The sequence below is a fragment of the Patagioenas fasciata genome, chromosome 8 (assembly GCF_037038585.1).
Source record: "Patagioenas fasciata isolate bPatFas1 chromosome 8, bPatFas1.hap1, whole genome shotgun sequence".
NCBI classification, from domain to species: Eukaryota; Metazoa; Chordata; class Aves; order Columbiformes; family Columbidae; genus Patagioenas; species Patagioenas fasciata.
The window spans coordinates 26577405-26594855 of NC_092527.1; the positions used below are offsets into that span (position 1 = coordinate 26577405).

Sequence of the window (17451 nt, forward strand, 5' to 3'; positions counted from 1 at the left end):
CTTCATTTTTAAGCCAATATTTTGGTTCTAGTTTTAGGTTTGGTTTTTGTTGGTTTTTTTTTGTTGGTTTTTTTTTTTTTTAAATTTTACTCCCCTTCCTTCCCCAGCTATTCAGTTCATGATAATGATATGGAAGAGAAATTAGCTAACAGTATCAAAGAAATATAGAGGGAGAGGTGTGTTGCTGTATCTGTTGCAGGTCAGACTTGAGATACCTGGTACTTGGTGGCAACACCTGATGGCATTAACTAGTGGCAGCTACAGCTGCTGGCACTGCAACAGCTGTAAGATAAAGTTTCAGGCACAGGATTGCACCAAGTTACCATTTCTTAGATTCCGTACCGGCTGCTGAATCTAGCATCAGGATTTTTAACGTAGCATGCTCCATCCTGAATGTTGATTTTTACACGGTTCAATCCGGCACCTGAAACTTGCTCAAAACTTTCTCTTCTCCAGCTAAAATCATATTTCAAACTATGTCTACACTACAGACTGCCCAGGCTGTAAAAGATCTAGCTTGGGTATGGAAAACAGAGAAACTAGTCTGCTTCCCTTCTTCCTTTATAAAATTTTAAGTATAGTAAAATAGGTGCTCATATATAGGTAGGTTTGTTTCCCCATCGAACCCTTATTTTGTGCCCAGGATGTTCTCATCCTGGGATGGATTATATTGTTGAAGGTGGTGTTGCCTATCAAATCCTTGCCTCATTTGGTTGTTGAAACTGTAAGGTTCCGCTGTCGTGATGTAGAACATGGGTAAAAAAAGAAGGGTTTGAGAATGAAAGTAGTTAACCATTATCTACAGCATACTTGTTATTTGTAGATCAGCCACAAAGTTACATGTAGTGCTGAGCACTTAGAGCTGAGGGGCAGGAGCAGCAGTTCTTTGAGTGTGGAAAGGGCTCACTATTGCTAATTGCCTTAAAAAAATACTTACTTCGGTGTGGAACTCTATTCATACACGTGAATTTCACTTTTTCATGCTTCCTCCCCCCCTCCCAGTTAACTCAGAAAGCAATATCTGAAGAACCCACAAACTTGTGAGGAGCAACATGTAGACATTAACAAGAAACAGTTTTGTTAGGAACAAAGTTTAAATACTGTGCAGTACATGAGTGAATAAGGCAAGGACTACGTGACTGCAAAGAAAGCTTAGTATTGAGTGGCTGCTTTTTCATGGAGTATTTTCCATTGTGAGTATTGCTTGGAATAATAACTTTTCTAAAGTGGTGTTTCATGTAAATAAATAATATCAGAGTAGGCATACAGGAGGAGTAATTTAAGCTTGCAGAGACTAGTAACTTTTGTTCATTTTGAGGCCTTGACTTGGCAATCTTAATACTGGCATAATGTTTCAAACATTAAGTGTAGTATAATACTAATTAATACCAACTGAGCAATATACTAAACATAGCATTTATATAGTACTGTGAACAGTCTGTCAGAGGCAGGCTTGTGTAAAGCCTGTATACATTGTTTATTTGCCAATGTCTCATTTGCTTCCCATCTGAACTAAGTAGTACCTGTTATAGAGAAAAGAAACTGAGACACGGCCAGTAAGTAGCTGTCCTGAATGTCTTTGTCATATTAGTAAGCAGTTCTTTCTAAAAGACGGGTGCATTACCCATAGAAGTAATTGATCAAAACTACAAGGAAGTAGTTGCAGAATACAGCTACAACATAGCTCTAAGTGACTTGCTGAGACTTCACAAGTTATGGCTCAATCTTTCCTTAAATGCCTTGCAGATGATCCTAGAGAACACTCCCTAATCTGGAACAAAAAGAACAAAGCAGGTGTGTATGGAGTGTCAGTTTTAGAAAATACCTTTAAAATGGGTGAGTTTTCAGGGCCAGTGAAATCAAACGTCTCTACAACTAATTAAAAACTGTTCCTAAAAGTTTTTAATTGGTGCAATTTATACATTTATCAATTTAATTTTTTTAGCACTTTAACTTTTGTGGAAATTACTTTGTTTGCAATGATACAATAAGTAAACCACTGTGATAGAACAGGCTTGAAAAAAAGTGTTTTTTTTTTTTTCTGTGTGTGAGCAGTAATTCTGCAAGAATTGAGTGGGTAATTGGTTTAGTAATGAAGCAGTATGGTTGGGTCACCATCAGTAAGCAAGTTGAAGACAAAATATTTGAGGGGTATTAAGCCAAATATATATGCTAAAGCTGTTAAAAGTGATGGGTTTTGTTACAACAGAAGTTGTGAATGAGCACATGCAAGTATATACATTAAAACATCAACGATAGTGAATTGATGCTTTCTTGCTAGAAGGATGCTAAGAAATGTGATCTAGCAATGCCTTCATACACTATTGACTTTACAATAGTTTTATTTGCACATTTGAAAATACAAAACAAAAATATTAATGAAACAGAGTAAAGCAGAGGAAAAGGACAACACATGTCCATTAATCTAAAACATTGACAGCTTTATTGCTGCTCATCACATGAAGTACAGTCCTGTTTTCAGCTTGTACACAGTAGTAGGTTAGGTTGAGTTGCTCCATCTTCTGGGGCTGTGCACTTTACAAAGAAATTGCTGAAAGCAGTGATCTGTGGTAAATGTAACAAATTGAAAGAGTAGATTACTGTGGGCATTCTTGTTTTTAAAGTGAAAATGTCCTACAGGAAATCTATCTTTAAATAGCAGTCAAAGGACCAGGCTGTGGTACACAGCTGTTCTTCATGTGACTTTGAATACCCGTATTGTCACTGATGGAAATCACATGTGAGACTATATCTATTTTGGCTTCTTGTGTTAAATACAGGTGCTTTTTTTCCTAGAAGTGACTTGGGGCTGAACTTTATGAACTGCATCTCTTACTACTCAGTAGGTGCCCTTGAAGAGTATTTTCCATCATTTTGGATTTTCTTCTTTTCATACCTGATCCACATGTTTTAGAATGTTAGAAATTATTCAAAAAGTCTTCATTTGAGCAGGTCAGTTTGATTAAGAAACTCTTACAATGTGCTTCAGTTTTGTCGAGTCTTTTGTGTTGTTTTGGCTGTCAATTAGAACCAGGGAGGTGCACTGATGATTCTCTACTATTTCAGCAACACTGTTGAAGCGCTAGATAGAGAAAACAAAGGTTAATTATTCCTGGCTTCCTTTAATGCTCTAATATTGACACATTTTTCTCTTTGGTTCTCCAAAAGAGTGGAGCTATGACTGTTACCAAGTGGGATGCTCTGCCTTTTAGTAAGAACACTGGTCCTGCTCTTAGTTGATTCTGGTCATAAACAGATTAAATTTGGACAACAGAAAACACTACGGCCACTAGCTGTCTCATCTCATGCTCCTTTCCATTTGTGATTGCCACCTGCACAAACTGAACCACAGAAGTTGTTACATGGCATATTAAACTGACACTGCTTTCAGTTTACATTAATAAATACCGGGCTGCAGACTGTGGCAGTTGAGAAGCTGCATCATCTGTGGTTCAGTCACCACAGAGGGAAGGTGATTTCCAGGAGTAATATGGTACAGATGGTCAAAAAGAAGAGTTTTAGTCATGCAACTTGAATGTTTGTCACTGTAAATTAATATCCAGACTCTGCTAGGTCTGTTGTTTTTCCTTTTGGTCTTTGGCCAAATACAGATTTGGGGCCATCTTTCTCTTTTTCTCCTGAGGTCATTTTTGGCCCTTTGTTGAAGGCCAGATGAGCTCCAGGCTATTATTTATTTAACCTCAAAACTGTTGCCTGGGAGGCAAATGACTTGGCTAAGGGAAGCCTATTTTCGCATCCCTGAAAAGTCTACTCTCTACAGTGCTAATAAACAGTTCTCATTGGTATTTGAGTTTCAAGTTTCTGTTTTGCTGTCAGAGTAATTATCTGTATGGTATGATAGTCAACCAGTGATTTTTGCACTCTAGAGCTAGAATTAATATTTTCTGAAAATAGGATTAAAAGTACTATCAATCTCATTTTTGATAGAGGTTTGTTTCCCCGCCTCCCCAACATGATTGTTCTTCCTCTCTGATTTTACAAGATTAGAGTCCCCACATTATCTTACCTCTTCACCATTTTTTTCTCTGCCCAGTGCATATTGTCTTGTTGATTCAATAAATCTTATAGGAATATTGTATACTCTTCTGTTGTAAAACACAACCAGTGTGTATGGTTGCTGTGAATCCTGTCCAGAACTCTTTCTTATTAGAAAAGATCCATCCTAAAGAGAGAAAAGTATTATGTGTATTCAGCTTACTTTTCCCAATGGCTTCATTTGTAGCTTAATATTTTAATCTATATTAGCATTAAACCTTTTTCTCCCATTAGAAAATCTCTGCAGCAGGAGATGGGAAGTAATCTGTATTTGTACTGTCTAACAGGAACCTCCAAGGGTGTCATTGGAGAGTCACCTTTACTGTTGCCTGTTCTCTCTCAACCAGAGAAAGAAAGAAGAAATAAACACACAGTGGTAGCAGACTGTTGTGGTCCACAGATTATTAGGAAAAGAAGTTACTATCAGTAGCAGTAGGTAGGCAAGAAGGCAGTGAGAGGTGGAGACACTTTCTCCGGAGCTGTAAAAAGCACATTAGTAAAGATGAGCACCTACAGCTGCTGACACTGCAGCCCAGTGCTCACTAGCTAGAGATTGTCTACACTGGTGATAAACCAAGTGCTTTGCCCCTCTGTCCTGCTCTGTGCAGTTAGACAAGAGTGGAAATGTACCTGGTGCTGAGAATGCAACTCTACATGTTACTGTTCCCTTCTGCACCACTAGCTTTGAAGAGCTGAGAGAACTCAGATTCTCCAAATATCTAAATGCATAGTGTTGCTCTTTCAAAATGCATAACAGCATCAGCCTTTCTAAATAGTAGTTGTTTCTACACGAGCTATTGGACAGTAGTGGAGATCTCTTAAAAGTCATGGGGCTTTGTCTTGTGCTTTAAGGCATGCATGTGAGCTATCAGATCTTCCTCCACTTTGTAGTCTGCAGTAGCTTTCTCTGCAGTGCACCAGTCTTTAAGTTACACTAATGCAACATTGTCCTGGGATGGAAACCGTAAACAGTTTCACCAAAATAATTTCATGTTTGACACTATTTGCATGGCACAGTATTCTGAACAGAATACAATGGATGTTCTTAGAATATCTCTAGTTGTCTTTTGATTTTTTTTTTAATTTGAAGTTTTTTCATGAAATAGACATTCTTTAAAAGTGACCTACCTTGTTTGATTGGTATAATGCATCTTCTGCTGTCTTCCTATCACAGGTAGCAGCATACCATGCTTTACTATGAACACCAGCATCCTAGAGAGATACAGTTTCACTTGTAAAATAATGATAATAATAAAGAATATGGCCAGTAGGGGAGTTACTACTAAATAATGACAGCTGTGAAGAACTCAAATGCAGAACACTTTAGAAAACGCAGAATTTAGAAGATACTTTGCCAGGAGCTTACTGTTTTTGTTGGCTAGAGGTAGGACAAAGAAAAACTAGTGTCAAAACAGTGGTAACAGATGTCTGATAGCAGGCCAATGGATAACAGAAGAGAGAAAGATACACTGAGCAAAGCAGTCAGGTCCAACTGGAATATAGTTTGGTATTTTTAAAGCAGGAAGCTACTCTGGTAGATTTTAAAGAAGGTATCCAGGAAATGTTGAGGATAGATTGACTATTAACAATTGAAATGCTGCTCAGCCGTGGGGTAGCCAATGATATGTCCAGATTGGTAGGCATCTAAGCTTTGGGAATTAGGTTTCCTATATAATTAATGCTATTTGTGAACATGGTCATGATTGCCTCCATCTGGATATGATGGAGGCTGGATAAGTGCATCTTTTTGTTGTTGTTATTAAATAAGGATAAATGGATGGAGTCCTACAAAACAATGTCTTTACTAATACAGCAGTTCAGCCCCCAGTGCTTTCACCTGAGACACGAGATGTGGATTCCATTCTGGTTTTCTGTTGGATGAGTCTGAATATATCCTTACGTTCAGAACACTGCTCTTATCTAAAAGGCATAAACCTGTGTTTACTATGATGAAGAATTACATCTGTGACAGAATACAAGAGTGGCTTATATTTTATAATATAAGCCACTCTTGGGTGCCTCATTTCTGTATCTTATTCCCTGTGAACACTTTACCAAGATCATCCTTTGTCTCTCCATTCTGTTAAATGCTTGGCAGTGTTCTGTATAGTAAATGAACTTAACCTGTTCTTCCAGGGGAAAACATGGGAAAAAGGACTTCACAGATGCGGACATAGGCGTAGACCTGAAGATAAAAGGTAGAAAGATTGGCATCCTACAAATAGGTGGATTCTGTTTTAGAAGATAAAAGTTCTCATAGCAAAGGAAGTGCAAAGATAAAAAGATGGTAAGAGGTGATGGCAGTTGGGAGTGAGTGGTACAAGATGATAATTTGAAAACATAAGTGGTAGAAAACTGGGTAGTAAGATGATGCAGGAGTGGGTGTACATTTGGGAACAGGAGTGGAGTTTAGAGGAAACACGGGGCTGTTTTAGAGAAATAAATGATACTCAAGGGAAGGACAAGATGAGGGATTAGAAGCAACATGAGACCTATGCAATTATTAGAATTGAATAGCTAGAAGATTAACTAGCAAGATATAAAACCAGCAATCATAAAAAGTGAGCTCTTGCTGAGGAGGTTGATGCAAAAGCTAACTCAAGTGAGTGGAGAGGCTATAGAAATAGTGCTGAGAGCATTTCCTAATGAATACTTCTGGGTATTAACCTTCCTGGTCATTTGAACAGTTTTGCTCTAACTTTATAGTAATAAGATTAGTGACAAAATTCATTTTTGCACAAGCTTTGTTACCTCTGTACAAAACAGATTAAAGAAATTGCATGTTATGGCTGAGCTGGTCTAGCTGGCTCACTGGTGCCAAAAAACGGAGTGTCTTGGCTTTTCCTTTGTGCTCATTTTGTTGCTCATGTGATCCCATGGTGAGATAATTCACTTTGGTAATCTTGCAGAAACAAACATGCTACCTTTTTGTTTTTGACTTGTTTTGTATTTGACTGCCAGATTAGTTTTCTGTCAATTCAATGAGCTGGCTTAGCAGGACCAGACAAGACTGTGGCTGGGAGGGGATTTGACAGTGAGGAAAGAACAGAGCCTCTATTTTGGGGGCACTGCACTACATTTTTAGATTGCCTCAAACAATAACATGTAACTTTATCTCCAAAGTTATTCTATGGATTTCTCCAGTCACACTGTTCATTGGAGAAAGATAGGATGAGAGGAATTGCCAAGTCTGCAAGGTATTTGGCCACTTACAGAATTCTAGCACTATCAGTGGCTTATGGTTGGGAAGCAGAGAGCTGTGGCCAGAGTTTGCATGGGAACCAAACAAATAATGAACTTTATGGGCATGAATCATGCCTGTGAGCACCTGCATTGTGCAGGATGCTGCAGCAAGTGATACCACTGTACATAATTGGTGGGAAAATGACACTAACAGTTAATTTTATTTTTTTTTTAAATAAAATGGTTGTTTTATTAAATTCTAGTTTTGCCTATGGCTGTTACATAACTGCAAATGTAATTGTTACAAGCTGTTTCTTTAATGTCTGCTGGATTGTTTATTTGAAAGCAATTTTTGTAATAAATATCCAGTATGACATACTGTTAACATTTTTTCCAGAGCTTCAAGTCCTTTATGATCTTCACTGTTGTATTATCTTTGTCATGTCAGGCTTTAGAACATTTAATGTTATTGGCTCTGCATAATAGGGCCTTTGTTCTGCACTCAACAGAACTTTTTAAACCTTATTTGTGACTACTAGGCTATAAGAATGGTTTCCTGCGTTTTGTAGTCTCCCTTCATCCAAAATGAAATTAAGGGGAATGGCGCTGAAATGAGAATAACTTTGCATTTGCTTAGGTTAGGGGGAGGCATCACAGCATCCTCTGAGCTGGGCAGCAGTGACTCTTATTGGTTCTTAAAACTTTGCTGACACTCCAAACCACAATAAATAGGACAATGTTTATAAAAATGATTCTGCCCTCTGCATCCTGCTGTGTTGGGCCAGTCAGCAAAGCATCCCCATTTCCTCCTACAGATTTCTGGCATTTCTTAGCACATCACATCAGTGCAGGCTAATGCTAATAGCTGCAGATGGCTTCACTGATTGGTGCACATTTCTTTCAGAACACAGTATGTACAGCTATAAGTTAGAAAAAGAAGTAGGCAATTAAAAACTCTTTATAGCCTTCTATATCAAAAACTAGACTTAAGTACATCACCACGGATCTCCTTGTTTCAAATGATGTCAAAGTATTATGAAATGGGGAGTCAAGAAGACCTGAAACTAAGAAGCTTTTCTGTTTTTTGTTTAAAGTGACTGGTAGATTGCCAAGATTCGGTATAATGCCTTTTACGTATTTTTCTACAGTTTGTTAAAGTTCTCTTCTGCTATATGTTCTAAGCTTTTTTTTTTTTTTTTTGGTATGAAAGCCAAAATTCAGATTATTTGTGCTGCAGGAAATCTTAACTGCAAAAGCAGATGTGGAATACCCCTACAAAGGAGTATGATTTTTACTTAGAAAGGGAATAGAGGCAGAAATACTACTTCAAAGGATAAGAAGATTTCTGTAATGCGAATGTAGCTCACGTTATACCTGGTCTGCAGTATTTGAAACAGATGAAATGCTGCTGTGAGGGGAAGTACCCAGAGAACGGTTTGCAGCTTCTGGCAGTTCTAGAAAAGAGAAAGAACAATATGTGTAAGTTTTCAAAGTATGTTTATTACGCTATAAGAAATTGATTTGTGAAAAGAACTTTGGAAGGTCTGGAAACACTTGACCTTTGGTATCACTCAGGAAAGTGATTACTGCAGGTGGATAGGGACCTGTGTAAGTGCCTGGGACACTTGCCTGATCAAGAGGAGCCTTGCTTATAAAGAGAGAAACAGTTTGGTTAATTGGTTAATAAGAGTTTGGTTAACAACAGTTTGGTTACTAACTTGGTTAATAGCCAGAGCTAGACTTGAAATGCAAGAAAAAACCCACCACCATCCAAGTGAATCAATGTAGCAATAGATAAAGAAAATGCCAAAACACAATGCAAAAAGCACTCGGTCCAGTGTGAAAAGTAGTCATATAGGTGAGGCAGTCAGGAAAACAAGTGTAGCTCAGAGATAATTTTTCACTAATTAACTCCAACTGAAAGGTTTGTGTATGTGTGCATACACAAGTCTAGGCAGCTAAATAAAGAAGCAGCACTAGTAAAGATTATGAAGTTTAATTACAATTGCAATAACAAAGCATAGTAGAAAATAGCTATGAGGGCTGAAATACAGATGTTGAAGAGTTTAAGAAATAAGAAGGGAAATGGTTGATTAGTGTTGCATAGGAATGATATGATAGAAATATGGGAAATAAGTATGAATAATTGTTTTCTGGTAAAACAATCTTGGTTAAAGATAGTACAAGTGTCTGCTACAGGTACTTGTGATCAGAGCTGGGTACAGATCAGTATCATTTACACTAGAGCATATGATTGTAGAAAGTTGAGTATTACTTATTCTATTATCATGGGAGGTTTTATTTCCTGGTTTTTTTTTTTTACTTATTGGGAAAAAAAAAGCGCTACTAGAATTGTTAGCACTCACCTGTTCCTGGACATGGTATTTGCAGACTGCTTTATCAAATCTTAACTAACATAATTCTGATTTAGATCTTGGTTTCAGGAAGTGATAAGAATGATATAGAGGAGGTCATACAATGACTCAGAAATAAAAAATTCAATTGGACTGGAGAGCTCAAAGACACCTGTGTGAGGTAGGTTTAGAACTTCTTTTCCAGTAAAGATGCAACTGTCTGTAAGCTGCATTCCAAGTACAGAGGAGACATTGGAAGGAGTAGTTCAAGCTCCCAATGAATGAATAATCACCCGAAGGCAGCTATTAAATATTAAGAACTTTTTTTTCCCTGTTAAATTTTGACTGACCAACTGCAAAAGCTACAGCTGAAAAGTACTTTGTATGCATCAAGTGAGAATTGCCAGAAGTCAGGCTAAATTAGACTTTACTAAAGGAAATTAAAACTATTTCTTAGCTGTATAAAAAGGAAAGAGAAATGAGGCTGTCTGCAGTAAGAATTTTATTGATTTTAAAGATAAGTACTAAACCGATAGTCATTCTGGTATAGAAACAGAAACTGCCACAACCAAATAGGAAGCAAAACTCAAATAGCTTCCTATAGTTGAACTGTTTGGTCTAGATAATCTTTATCCCAGAAATTAAAAAAAAACCTGGCAGATGAAGTTACAGGGCTGGTAACAATTATTTTAAATAAAATTCAAGTCAGGATGTCACCATATGATTAAAGAATACCAAACATAATTGCTATACTTAAAGTGGAAAAAGTGACCTGAACAATTACAGGCCTTTTTTGTCTTCTCCACAGAACACAAGGCCCTAGGAGAGAATTTGTAGGAAAGAACATTAAGATTTGGAGGTAAAGGTACAACTAGCAAGAGAAAAACCTGAAATTTACCCTAGTAGATAAAATGTTATAGCTCTTTCATAAAATAGCAGAGTTCTACAAAGAGGCAATATGGTACTGTACTTATTCTGGACTTCAGTAGAGCATTTGATACTGTGCCATATAGGAAATTAGTACTTTTGATGAAGAAGATGAAAGCACTAGGCTTGTATGGTGCCAAGGAAGAGATGGCAGGTTGTGCGGAAGGGACACTAGTGATTGGGACCAGTTCTATCTATGATTAAGTTGTTATTGGACCTGGCACAGAATAAGAGTCTGTTAAAGAAAGCTGACTAATCACAGCATCTTCTAGCACCAGATGACTTCAGAGAATCGTTAACTTTAGGGATTAATAAAAATCTATGCTACAAGTATCAGCTGTGTGACTGGACCAGACAAACTTGAGAGCATCAGTCTATTGCATGAATATGAACCGTTATTATACTTCCACAGTGTAGGAGATGTAACTTATATCAAACATTTCCGGGAAATAGAGAGAAACGACTAAGTTTAAGCTACACAACATGCAGACTTTTATGTGCAATTCACATCATCCATTTACAGTGTGACAGGTATGTTCAGACTGAAATAGATGCAGAAAAGGGCTTGTAGGAAAGTCAGACAAGTGTCTGCTAACAAGAAACTAAAAAAGTGTTAGATCTTATTTACACTTCCATGCAAAGAGAGTTCATATACATATTACCTAATTTGTTTTTAGCTGTGAACTGAAACAAAGTACATCTTTGAAAGTATTAGAGAAGAGCTGTAGTTTTTGCCATTATAAAAATACCTTCTATTTTTTCCTCTGTAGAAAAAGAATAAATTACTGGATGCAATAATAATCTGTCTGGCTTCTAAACAACAGAAGCCTGGAACAGACTAGAAATGTCATATTTAGAATTCTTCTGTGGCAAGGAAGATTGATGTAATCTTTTATTATGATGGAACTGACCCAAACTGCCTTTGGTTGGAATTTCCAGTAGTCACAAATGGGAACAAAGCACCCAATTTCCGTCAATTTATACAATAACCGTGACATACTCCCTTAACTTTACTAGCTGAGCTAAGCCCCTGGATACTTAACCTCCTCTTTGTACACATTACAGAGACAAATGTTAATTCCAAATGAATGAATATGCATAGCATCTTGAAATAATCTTAACTCAAAGATTAATTTGAAATTTTAAGTTAATCCCATTTAAATCCAAAATCGGAATTATACTTACTTGGCAGAATTGAGGGCTTTTGGAGCAAAGGCCTGAAATAAATATGAAGAGGTTACAGAAAGATCTGAGGAGATCTACCCGGATCTGAAAATAGTAAAATTGTGTATTTGAAGCATGCAGTGGTAGCATGTGTTCCATCTCACCTATTTGTCCACCGAAAAAGAAAGGCCAGATACAGGTATTTAAAAAGTCATATCCCAGTAGTACTGACAATTACAAATTTAAACATCTGGTTTAAATGTCCATCACGTAATTAGAGATTATATCCTCCTGTGCTTTTTGGTGGTCATTACAGTATTTGGATGCATTTGCCATGTTTTATTTTTTGCTACTGTGAGACTTCAAGACACATGACTTTCAAAAAGCAACAGAAGGCTACAGAGAAAACAGTGCTCCCCTTTGAACTTTCCACAGCTGCATTCAGACCGAGCAGTAAGAGCTGGTGCATTGAAATATTCAAAAGATGATGAAAAGAGATTTTACTTTTGGGCCCCACTTGGAAGGGGTGGAAGCGGAAGCTCTAGGCTGGAACCTCGGCGTCGTTCTGCTCCTGTAGGTTTTTCTGTAGTTTGGGAAAACAAATTGTGGAGTCAAGATTTCTTCAGAAATATATTGTCCCAAATAAGAGAGCCCCAGTAGCTGAAGGAGGGTTTCTTTTCTTATTATTTTTTTTTTCCCCTTACATGGCAGCTTGCCATCCTGCTTTCTTTCTAGACTAGTGGCATACCACCACATTTCTAGGCAAATAGCTGTGCTGTGAATGCCTGCAGGAGGTCAGTGGGAGACTTGCCTCCCGCCAGGCCAGCCGTGCGACGTGGGGAGGACACCGGGGCAGGACGCCGGGGCCGGCTGCTCGCCAGAGCTCAGTGGGGACTGCGGCTGGCTGGCTGCACCTCACCCGGCTGAGAGACAGCAGCTCCTGCTGAGCTTCTGCCCGGAGGAGCTGCCGCCTTGCGCAGAGGCCAGACGTGTTTTCTGCCCGTGCGAGGGACTGGCTCTTGCCAGGAGTTGGCTCTGCGTGAGGTGGTTCTTGCTGAGTTTGGAATGATGCGCTCACGCTTCGCCTCCCTTCCCCCTTCTCCACTTTGAGGACTATATAGCACATTGCTGGTCCATTATGTTGTAGTTTACCCTGCCAGTAACCTCAATAGTTCTACTGTGGCTGCTTTCAGAGAACAATAATATTCAGTGCAATTAAGGCTGGCCAGATCCAGTTCAAAACTGCTAAAACCAAACCCCACTCAAAAACCTTGAACAAATTCAATGTGGTGCTGTTTGTTTCATGTTTTTAATAAAAACAAAATTGAATTCTGATAAATGTCAACTTTTTCACAGTAGTGTTGATAATCTACCTTCGTTTGCAGTTAAGGTCTCTCTGGAAGGTAAACATGGTTTCTGCAACAAAACAAAAGTAAACCAAATATTAAATGGCATGTGACTTGCACAGCAAATGTTCATATTTTTATACTTTTTGTGAACTAGTTTGCATTCAGAATTGACAGAATTTAGGAGATTTGGGATTAGGAGATAGGAATGTGGCCATTATGTGAAGAACCTCTAGTTGTATGACCTTGAAGCTTGGGATTTTGTAAAGTAGATTTGGGCAGAATCCCAGTTTGCATGTATAAATAGATGAACAAAAGTAAAATATAGAGATGTGTGGCCCCCCCCCCCCCTTTTTTTTTTTTTACACCATAAACTTACTGATGGGAGTTTAACAAAAACGTTCATTTGTCTCTGAAGTCCATACCAAATACTTGCAAATGAAAATCTGAGTATTTGAATATTTTCATCTTTGTCAAGCTATTATCACAACTGTCTGAACACATTTCTTTTTACTGAAAGTTAAACTGTCAGTTTAGGTCACAATAAAAGCTTGCCCAACCTTTCAGTTTCAATCTTTTTTTCATTTTGAAACAATGATAATAAACTGTCAGTTTCAGAATATTTTTCAAAGGAATTTATTGAAAAATTTCAACCAGATCTTTCACTTTCTTCCACAGGAGGTTTTGAGATATCTTTCTAATGATTTAATACTTATTGAAAAACCTCTGACAAATTCTGGTGAAGTCCCTCATCTTTCTTGAGCTATCGCTTCTTACAATAAATCCACATGCCCCATATTCAGCCCTGTATCTTTCAGGGAATGCTTCTGAATGGTCTGTGTTCCCACTTATTTCTCATTTTATTCAGTTCTTGCACTGTGTTTATGTTACATGCTAAAGTATTGTATTCAAACATCCCTTTAATCAAAATATTTTTTTAACTTCTGCTTTCTCACTGCTGCTTAGTTCATATAACAGCACCCGAAGATTTCTTTATAACTCTCTTTCTCCTGTTCTTTTTATGCATGTAGGTTGTGCCCAAATTCATGATAAAATTAAGTTTTAAAGTAACTCAAAAATCACTTGTAAAATTATTGGTTGATTACAAAATTACAACTCAACTTACTGGTGAATTTACTGCATTAGAAGTTTTCTTTCTGCAGATTGGAGGAAAACGAAAAAAGACTACAGTTACTTAGCAGATACATGAATTCATTTAGCAACTAAGCATCAGGTTCATTGATTCCCAAGATATTTCTGGCCAAATGGGATGCATCTCCTTATTGGATAGTTGTAGCAGTTAGAAAAAAAAGCATAATAGAATAAGGTTATCAGATGTAATGTATGTAATGTGGCTACTCAGGAAAGATGCTTATGATATGCAAGGAAGCTACACACTGTCCAGTGCTTACAATGACAACCTGGGTCTGCCAGAAGAGTTTTAATGAAAAACACAACTTTGTGCATTTATAGGTGTGCACACACTATTGCTACAGAATGTGCCTGCATCAGGCATGCCAGCCAGCATGTGCCACCAGTGGCAGGCAGTGAAGGATGGTGGGCACTGGCATGCAAGCAGCATTCCTCCAGATACAACAACAAGAATAGCTTGCCTTTGCCTAGCCAGGATATCTTTCATGAACAGCAATAAAAATCACTCCTGAATTCTGACTGCCATAGGCAAGGATAGGAGCTAGCTCCTAATACACCCAGTTATTAACCCCATCCCTATCAAACAAGTAGTTTAATTATTTTTTACTCACAGGCCCCTTGGTAGTGGACATGGAGCTGCTCCAGTGGGAAATCTGGATTCTTGTGTGTTATTGAAGCTGTGATCTAGAGATGCAAATTACATACTTAGCGTGCAATATTAGCTTTATCTGAACAGAGGGTTTTCCTCACTGCCATTGCAGTGTTAGTGTAATAACACTAAAAAATATCCATCAATTTAATTTTTGTTTTGGCATGTTTTCACTCTGATTATACTAGAAAACAGTTCAGTACCATTTCTTGCTTATTGCTGACTGTTACAGATAAAATTTACACTGACACACTCCACTACATGCTATATTAAGGCCACCAGTGACATACTGACAACAAATTCTGCTCATATTGCCATGTTTATAGTACAGAATACTTACTTTCATCATTATTGTTTGCTTCATGGTCCTGTAGTGGAAAAATATGTTAGATTTTATGAGAAGCAATTAAAAATTACTTAGTAAATGCAAAGTGCATAAATAAATAATCTGGTCTTGGTAATCTGTAGTAATATTTAAAGAAATATTTGTACAAAATGCATATAATAGCAAGGATACTTTTCATCAGCCTTTATTATTACAGCATTTGAAAGATTTTAGCAAACATCCATCTAATTTTGAACTTTCTAATAACCTTGAGATTGCTGGTAGTATTGAAAAAATTGTCCCTGATTTTTGCAGTAAGACCTTTTGGTTCATCTTTCATTTCTGAGCTGGAAAGCAGAAATTTTGCAGCAGATTTGAATATATTAACACATTTCCCACTGAATGGAGGATACCGTGTAGATTGTCTTTCCCAGCGTCTTTTGGAGATACTGGTTTTTGGCTCCCACCTCTTGTCTTTTAGGGAATCAGACTTTGATATGATAAGTACGTTTGAAAGAGGCACCAGGTATCAGTTTGTCCATCTCCATCCACCAGGTTAATGACTTTTAACTAACGTTGGTTACAAATGCACCCATTCTCTCTCTGGAGAGGTATAATCCATCACCCAGGAGTGAGATGTGGAGAACTTTTTCTCCCCATCAGCCTGAGACTTTGAGAGGAACAAGGGTTACAGTTCTGTTAACATGATCAGTGATGGTTAGTGTTGAGAACAGACTGAATGGGAGCAGTTAACAGATGTTTCAGTTACTGTTTTGCATTGTCAGTGTGCATAGTCAGGGATGGAAAGGCACAGCACAGCCCTGGACAAGCATCATGCTCAGTACTATGTTTTTCTTAAAAATGCAAGGGTTGGCCATTCATGCAACAAGCAAAGACCCCCAAATTAGGACCACACCAGCTAATTCTTTCCTAGGTTGACTCTTGTGCCAAACTGAGTAACTGTGAGTACCGAAGAGCTGAATACACCCATTCTACAAATGGATGTTTGTTTGGGAGGCTCCATCCTTGGTGCTGTAACTAATTTGGTGTGTGGCCCCAGCAGAACAACAGCCTCTCTTGATCCTCTGCAAAGCTAGGGTGATATCCATCTTAGAGGTAAGCTCTGAGAATGGCACAACTGTCAGTAGAGCTATGGTGTGTAAAACTTTATGGAACTAATCTGGCTGTGAAAGAACCTTTTATGCATCTGCTTTTGCCCATTTGCTGCAGTTCAACAAGTTTCCAAGTAGTTGCTTCAGAAAACCTTTGTTCCAGTACAGTGGGAGGGACAGACTGAGGACAAGAGTAGAGGAAGAAGGAGATGTGACTCAAACATGGCCTTAGGAACCCAAAGCCTGTAATTACTCCTTCATGGACTGCATTTTCTAGTGATACTGGTTACTCAGACTACGTAGTCTGACATTTTAGAAGGATTCCATTTTCAGAAAGTATTAATCATTCATCACCTGCAAGGAATGAAGCTCAAGGAAAGTGTTTCAGATTGGGCAAAATCACCCATTGCTACTATAAGTAAGGTTCCTAAAGTTCAACTGGTATTTTTTTTGGTACAAGAAATTATTTTTGTGGACTGAGACATATATCCCCTGAAGCATGTGAAGATTTTCTTGGATCAATACAGATGTCTAATGTAACTCTTTTGTCCAGAAGATTAATAGCCACAATTACAATATTAGATCAATCTGACATTCAGAGTCATCTGTTTCTGTTATTTAATTCAGGTAATAAAAAGCATCCATCCATCTCTATGCATATATATAAAACACAGAAAACCCCAAGTTTAACACATTCTTTTATAGTGGCACATCAATTACTCACTGCTTTCGGATGAAGACGATTTCTGGGAAGAGGCAAAATATTTCTGGAAGAAATACACAATAAGTTGAGTAGGATTTACTTATTTAATTGCTTGGCTCAGATATGCATTTCAAGATCTAGAGAGGAGAAGGTCTGCAGTAAAGAGGTTTAATTGCAGCTATGCACCACTGCAGTAGTTGTGATGATGCTCTGCCCATAGTGTGGAACTGTTGTAGAGCTGCTGTCCTGGGCATCAGGTCCCCTCCAACTGCACCCAGAACCTCTGCAAACACCATAACACACACAATGTTGTGGATGCCACCTGCTCTTCCTGGGCCATATGGCCCATTTTGTAGAGTGATGTCCTAGAGATGTGACAGTGGTTACAAAGCAGTTTCCTACACTTCTGGGGACACAGGACTGAAATAGGCTGCATAATCAAGTTCTTTTGCCTCTTTTCCTCCACAGACTGGGAATATA

The 17451-nt window shown here is 38.0% G+C and overlaps 1 protein-coding gene across 8 annotated transcripts in view; it reads right to left on the reverse strand.

Moving 5' to 3' along the window:
- Positions 1 to 2324: 2324 nt before the first annotated feature.
- Positions 2325 to 17451, reverse strand: part of BLNK (B cell linker) — a 101481-nt gene continuing 86354 nt past the window's right edge. For 7 of the 8 annotated variants that reach the window (XM_065843724.2, XM_065843729.2, XM_065843727.2 and 4 more), the window contains 11 exons: positions 16993 to 17035; positions 15172 to 15199; positions 14794 to 14866; positions 14157 to 14187; positions 13058 to 13100; positions 12189 to 12267; positions 11706 to 11737; positions 8614 to 8693; positions 5185 to 5268; positions 4028 to 4183; positions 2325 to 3082 (listed from right to left, as the gene is read on the reverse strand). In XM_065843724.2, the coding sequence (XP_065699796.1) occupies positions 2963 to 3082; positions 4028 to 4183; positions 5185 to 5268; positions 8614 to 8693; positions 11706 to 11737; positions 12189 to 12267; positions 13058 to 13100; positions 14157 to 14187; positions 14794 to 14866; positions 15172 to 15199; positions 16993 to 17035 (769 nt within the window). In that variant the 3' untranslated portion in view covers positions 2325 to 2962. Of the gene's footprint in view, positions 3083 to 4027; positions 4184 to 5183; positions 5269 to 5893; positions 6242 to 8613; positions 8694 to 11705; positions 11738 to 12188; positions 12268 to 13057; positions 13101 to 14156; positions 14188 to 14793; positions 14867 to 15171; positions 15200 to 16992; positions 17036 to 17451 lie in introns of those variants that run through there. The other variant, XR_011740314.1, reaches the window with a different exon arrangement.